Source organism: Penaeus chinensis, chromosome 25, assembly GCF_019202785.1.
Source record: "Penaeus chinensis breed Huanghai No. 1 chromosome 25, ASM1920278v2, whole genome shotgun sequence".
Lineage (NCBI taxonomy): Eukaryota > Metazoa > Arthropoda > Malacostraca > Decapoda > Penaeidae > Penaeus > Penaeus chinensis.
In genome coordinates, this window is record NC_061843.1 from 21,636,258 (window position 1) to 21,643,757 (window position 7,500).

The 7,500-nt window shown below is 35.3% G+C and overlaps 1 protein-coding gene across 1 annotated transcript in view; it reads right to left on the reverse strand.

The window, feature by feature from the left end:
- LOC125038571 overlaps positions 1–7,500 on the reverse strand; it is a 13,401-nt gene that overhangs the window by 4,572 nt on the left and 1,329 nt on the right. Inside the window, exons 2-7 of the mRNA XM_047632102.1 lie at positions 7,248–7,445; positions 6,641–6,749; positions 4,280–4,409; positions 3,550–3,605; positions 1,438–1,613; positions 385–560 (exon numbers count right to left, since the gene is read on the reverse strand). Coding sequence (XP_047488058.1) covers positions 385–560; positions 1,438–1,613; positions 3,550–3,605; positions 4,280–4,409; positions 6,641–6,749; positions 7,248–7,424 — 824 coding nt within the window. The 5' untranslated portion in view covers positions 7,425–7,445. The remainder of the gene's footprint in view (positions 1–384; positions 561–1,437; positions 1,614–3,549; positions 3,606–4,279; positions 4,410–6,640; positions 6,750–7,247; positions 7,446–7,500) is intronic.

Consider the following 7,500-nt stretch of genomic DNA (forward strand, 5'->3'; position numbering starts at 1 on the left):
ATACGGCACTACAACTTAATCAGCCATAATCAACTTGCATGCCTGCATGCAAACAGGCATGCAAGTTGCCTCCACATGCCGCATGCCTCTATGTTTGCACACATTGTTTAGATGACGCAGAGGCATTGAGTAAATTAAGAAATTAAAAGTACTGGATGTCATTTTCTTCATCTTATTATTCATTTCACACCATATACTATAATATGAATGAAAATCTTGCAAAGAAATTATTTGAATACTGTTTATCAAGTCCATGTTTTCTAGCCCTGAATGCAATCCATAATAAACCTTCCCCAAATCCCACCTCCTTCTATCCAAAGGCTCTTCCTGCTCCCTCTGAACCCCCTGCTTCCCCCACCTCTATCACCAGCCCTCTTATCCTACCTCGGCCTAATGACAGTGAAGGGGAGGTGCGGTGCTGCTGCGGCCAGGTGTAGGGCCAGAGATGTTAGGGAGAGGGTCAAACACAGAAGACCCAGGCCAAGCCAGGCAACCCACGCACAGCCCAGGCGACGCTGCTTCATCTGTTCCCATGGAGAGCAGGCCGAAATCAGGTACACCTGATGGCATGAAAGGAGAGGGGGAAATTAGGAGAGAGAGAAGGGGAGATTTAGGAGGGAGAGTGGAGGTGGCAAGAATAGAGGGATGAGTGATGAGGATTTGGGAGTGGGGGAAGGGAGAGAAGAGGGATGGGGAGTTTTGAAGAGGGAGATCGTTGGGAGTGTTCTGGAGGGCAATGGCAAGGTTATGGGAGTGATGAGGTAAGCAGGCAATGAGCAGAGAAGAATATTACATACAGAATGCTTGGTGATTTTTAGGTTTAGATGCTACTAAGACCTATATCCGATAGAAACTGTTGGAAATATTATAATATTTTATGAGAAAGAGGAGAAAGAGAAAGGGGAAGGGGAAGGGGAAAGGGAAGAGGAAGGGGAAGGGGAAGGGGAAGGGGAAGGGGAAGGGGAGGGGAAGGGGGAGGGGGAGGGGAAGGGGAAGGGGAAGGGGAGGGGAAGGGGGAGGGGAAGGGGAAGGGGAAGGGGAAGGGGAGGGGAAGGGGGAGGGGAAGGGGGAGGGGAAGGGGAAGGGGAAGGGGAAGGGGAAGGGGAAGGGGAAGGGGAAGGGGAAGGGGAAGGGGAAGGGGAAGGGGGAGAGGAAGAGGAAGAGGAAGAAGGGGAAGGGGAAGGAGAAGGAAAGAGAAAAGGAAAAAGAAAAGGGAAGGGGAGGGGGAAGATGGAGAAGAGAAAGCAAAAAAGAAAGGGGAGGGGGAGGGGAAGTGGGAAGGGGAGGGGGGAAGAGAAAAGGTAAGAGACAGAGAAAGGGAATGGGGAACAAGAAAAAGAAAATGGAGAAAGAAGAGGAGGAGAACAAAAACACTAAAAGAAAAAAAAGCAACAACATAAAAACATACAAAGAAGAACACAGACAAAAGACACACACCCTCTCCAGCAGCGTCTGCAGGTGCTCTGGCTCTCCGCACCTGAGCACAAGGCAGGTCACGAGGTAGGCCAGCAGGAACATGAGACTGGGCACCACATACCCAAACACCAAGCTGCCTGAACATGCATCTTTGCCGTCACTGTTGTGTCTATTGCTGTAAAAGTCCTCCTTTGATTCTGGAAAGGAGTGATTGATATGATATACCATGATGTGTTGGAATGTCTGATATAAAATCTACATAACCAAAAAAGGCAATCAGGGATCAAATACTTTCACTCTTAATTTTAATCTACCCTGATGTCCTTATTTCAACCTCAAAGAACACAACTGGCAAAACTCATCCATGAAAGTGTCCAAATTAGAATGATTGAACTGGGAAAATAGCATTTCTAACATCCTGAAAGCAAGTGAAATTGACATAATAGTGACTCTTTTGGCTTAGACTGTGTTTAATCAGTATCTCTGAAGAAGCCAAACAACCTTACAATCTCTATCATTTCTACCTAGACTACAACTGAAATCTATTTCTATAATAATCCACAACTACCCCAATATCTGTTCAGGAATCCACTACCCAACATCTACATACAAATCCTCATACCAAAACCCTAATTTACTCAACAGACAACTCAACCATGAATTTCATTATGCTTCATCCCAAACCTTTTGCATACTCCCTAAATGTTATCTTCCAATACCAGCCTTAATCTACCCCAAATAAAACACTTGCTACCACAAATCTACTCTTAATCAAACCAAATTTATCCTAAAATTTAATCTCCGATCACAGCCATAATCTACCTGTGAACAACCATGCTTTATCATAAATCTATTGTTAGTCACATATTATACATTCTAAAAGACAATCATCAACCATCATCTACCCTAAACAACCACTCTACCACATTATCTACTCTAATTCCTCACTTAAACCACCTGGTACGTGCACTGTCCACTGTATTTTTCTTTGATTTATTTTGTTTCACACAGATGACTCCACAAAAGTTTCGTTGCCTTGGAGTCCTTTACTCGGCCTGATTGATCTTACTTGCTTATATTGTTATGAAGAATTTTTTTCAATCAGTATCACTGTTATTAACATTAACATCTTAATCATCATAGTAATTATCTTTCTTATAACCTTAACAACAAAAATAAAGATAAAACCTTTTTGTTCTAAAAAATTCAGAGAATGGAGGAAACAGGTAGAACAAGTAACTGACTAATTGGTGTTAGTCAACAAGGACTCAGTTACCAGTTCTACGAGTCCTGATCTTGCTTCTGGGTGCGTCAGTGTGTGAACAAGCTCATCAAAACACACCACAGAGGACAGTGCCAGCACCAGTGGGTTAGTCTCGCCCAACAAATACTCATCTACCCCGAATCACCGCCGGTATGCAGGCTGCCGAGCCCCGAACCACGGCTGACCCAACTGCGCATTTTCCTTACAATTCGTCAGTGAGTTGTGGTATAATCCTGACGACAAACATAATTGTTAACCTACAAATAAATAGATTAATAAACAAATAAGCCCAGCCAATCAAGTAACCCTTCCCTTAGGAACAGACCTGCGCTTATGGGGACCTGGATGATCATTGCGAAATCACATCAAAACTCAATTATGTGAATGACAACAGGTTAAATATAATATCAAATAAAATTCATATTAACTGCAAAGGATGGAAGAGCATAGCGGATGAGAATATAAATAAAATACAAGCATACAAGATAAAAACTATAAAGATCATAAGTATAAAGAAAAAGTAAGAATAGCATAATAAATATAAAGTACAGAATTAGCATATAGAAAATGTATGACAGAGGAAGAGGAGTAGAATCAAGATTAATAAAATCAATAAAAACTAAATATAAGGAAGGTAAGATGAAGACAGTTTAACATCAAGAAAGTGGAAAAGCCTGGAATTCTCCCAGTCACCAAGTTCCTGTACAGATACATAATAAATGGTGTAAAAACAATAAAACATATATACACATAAGTATCAAGCATCAATTGATTAGAATAAAAGAGAGACTTAGCAAATCGTAATAGCCAGGAGCTGTCCAGTTTATTCTTTCCAGAAATTGGACGCATTATCCTGCATGCCAACTTACCTGAAACGGTTGCATTCAGATGGTTCATAGGCTCGGTGCTTACTCCTCTGTCCCTTCTGATAGCGGTAAGATGAAAAAAAAATAGAAAAAAAAGAGTTATTTGTAAACAAGAAATCAGTACAGAAGGAAGTTGCTGGACAGGTTGAGAAATCATGTAAATGTAAATACATATAAACAAAATGTCTTCTATATTCAATGATCAAAAATGCAATCCTTCACAGTGCTTCTCTGGTCCCTCTCATTATCTGCCACCTACTGAAACCCTCCCCGACTAGGCAGGCAGATACCATAGCTTACCTGACACTAGAAAGAACTGAAAAACACTGAAAATATGATCAACTTGCAATGAAAATCTTCCTCATGTGTATATATACTCATCCTACAGCACCAACCCCCCCTCGACACCTACCCCCACCCCCCTTTGCACCAATCCCACCCTCAAATGCAATGCTGGTTTTTCCTCACAACTCGATCACTGCCGTCACTCTCACTTTTCCCCTTTTCCCCTCAACTCCACCGCCACTATCCACACTCTTCTCTCAACCGCTCACACCATTACCCTTTCCAAACACATCTCTCTTTCCATCACCATTTTCACCCTATCGCCCCTAAAACCTCCCCTTTTCACCCTGTTAACACCCTTTCCGACCCAATCACCCTTTTCACAACCACCTACTTACACATTTTGACTGTCATTGCCACACCTCCTCCTCCTTAGCCCCCCACTCACCTCAGGCATATGTTGTACTGCAGGACAGGACCCCAGGCCAAGAAGAGCAGGAGGAGTGCACAGTATACAACACTGAACGCTCGCATGCACAGGCACAAATCAGCCCCATCTTTGCTCCAGGGACGATAACCTGGGGGGGAGAGGGGATCAAAGTAGAATCATATTGTTGGCATTCAGCTGTTACTTATTTATTTTGAAAAATTACATCCTATACTTTTCACATAGAAAACACAGCCCATCATTTGCAAATCTGAAACTCTCACCTACCACAATTTATCAAAAAGTAAAAAAACTGTTGTTCACATTTCCCTTTTGAAAGACCTATATTTTCTTTAGTTGAAAAAAATATTATCTTTGGAAAGATAACTTTTTTTTTGGGGGGGAAATAAATCAATACCAATATTCTAAATATCCAAATGATTATGATGGTGATTAATATCTGATTTTTGACTTCAACAATATATAAAATAATCCACTATAAACTTGTGATTTTATAAAGTCAGTTCTGGGAGCAAATTTATATTTTGATTTATCACAATATATGTATATATAATTATTATGTATATATGTAGTAACTGCTGAACTGAAAATTATAATGAATAGTGATTATGACAAAATTCATTTCTACACTAATCTAAATTTTATAAGAAAATTTTTGCATACAAAACAGATGTATCTTCTTGTTTTCATTTTGCTCCATAAAAAATTCCGCACATCAACTACAGTTCCTGGTTTGATAACAAACTTTTTCATCAATATGTGCAATATAGATTTTATCTATTAATCAATTACATCTTAATCTTCTGATAATTTATAATCTTATAACAAATTCATAACTAACAATCTCATAATATCTATTTAATCTAATTTCATCTCAAAAGTTTAAAAGTGCACCTGTAATAAATCTCTATCTTATAATCCTACTTCTAATTAAAAACTTACCTTTTTTTTCTCTTACAAATTTAAGAAACTCCCAAAAAATCAATAATAAAAATAATTATAATAATAATAACAATAATAACAATAATAACAATAATAACAATAATAACAATAACAAAAACAAAAACAAAAACAAAAACAAAAACAAAAACAAAAACAAAAACAAAAATAAAAATAAAAATAAAAATAAAAATAAAAATAAAAATAAAAATAAAAATAAAAATAAAAATAAAAATAAAAATAAAAATAAAAATAAAAATAAAAACAAAAACAAAAACAAAAACAAAAACAATAATAATAATAATAAAAATAAAAATAATAATAATGATAATAATAATAATAATAATAATTATAATAATAAAAATAACAATGATAATAAAAATAACAATAATAACAACAACAATATTAATAATAATAACAATAATGGTGATGGCGACGATGACATTGATACTAACAACGACAACAACAATAACAATAGCAACCACAATAATAATTATTGTCATTGTTATTATAACTATTATTTTTATTAATAACAATAATAATATTATTATTAAAGTTATAATTATAATTTTAATTTTAATTTTAATTTTAATTTTAATTTTAATTTTAATTTTAATTTTAATTTTAATTTTAATTTTCATTTTAACTTTAATTTTAATTTTAATTTTAATTATAATAATAATAATTATTAGTATTAGTATTAGTATTAGTATTAGTATTAATATTAATATTAATATTAATATTAATATTAATATTAATATTAATATTAATATTAATATTAATACTAATACTAATACTAATACTAATACTAATACTAATACTAATATTAATATTAATATTAATATTAATATTAATATTAATATTATTATTATTATTATTATCATTACTATTAATATTAATATTAATATTAATATTAGTATTATTATTATAATAGATAGTAATAACAAAACAACAACAATCTAAAATTCAGAGAAATCCTACTGCTAATAGTCTCTTAACACAATCGGCGCAGCTGGCAAGAATACAATGCCATGCCCACTGTAATAAAAGTTCATCTATTGTCTTTACATATAGATGGCTTAGTCACAAAGAAGTCACCTGGTTACCCCTTTTCTTCATTTTTCAAAAGCTTCATTTGTAGTTTTTTATTATCTTTACTGATATTAATGTTTTAATAACAATCTAATATTCATAATATCAATAAAGATAATAACAGTGTCAATATTAATAGTATCAGAAAGAAAAACACATTTCCCCGCAAAGTCAAGGAATAGGGAAATCAGGTGCGGTCACTAGGGCCAACTGATAGGCTCCTTGATGGCTGGGCACATGTGGAGCCATCTGTATGTAACATTGGACATTAAATAAACCAATAGTCATTGGGTTAAATAAATTGCTTGCAAATTCCCCAAGATTTCTTACCAAAAAATGAGAAAATAATATCCCTGGGCTTTATGATTCGCTTTCGACAGTAATGCAAGATTGCTGCTGTGTTGTAAGACTCGCCCGCGCATTCTGTGATTAGCGTTGCCTGAAAGATTGCAAAAGTTTTTATGCTTACAAGGATATTAGTGATTGTGTGACAAAGATTGCATAATACTGAATCATTATGGAGAACTAGTATACTGTTTAGGTCTAGATAAAACAAATATTGTACAACATATAATATTGTATAATACATAATCTGTACAAGACTGTGAATACATATAATTCCAAATGAATAAGATTAAAAATGCATGAAATTGCATCATTGTGAAAATTGGAATGATAAGATTGGAATTGTCTATATCAAGACATTTATTAAATTTGAAAAGTATTGAAATTAGAAACAAATAAAATAAGGTGTGAATTAATTCAACCTATGGAAAATTAACTAGTTTTAACCTCAGGAAAAAAAAAAAATCACCCACACTTTTACATACTGGAAACTTATTAGTTCTATGCCTCACTGATGGAAAATTCATTCACTACCTCATGGAAAAATAAATCTAAAATGGTTATACAGAAAACCAATTCCCTCACAATTTACCTCATGAGAAAAGAGTTCGTCCAGAGCTGAGCTCATGGAACTGGATCGGGGAGATTCATTGAGGATCTGCGCTCGACAAAGGATGTCTGGAGTATGGCCGTCACTCTCCTCATCATCTATAACACATGCATTTACTGTGGCCTCGACATTGCCGCTATTGCAGCTCTCGGGATGCATTTTGGGAGTCACATTTACACTCTAGGGGAGAGAGAGAAGACTAGAGTGCATGTGCATGTGCATGTGCATGTGTATG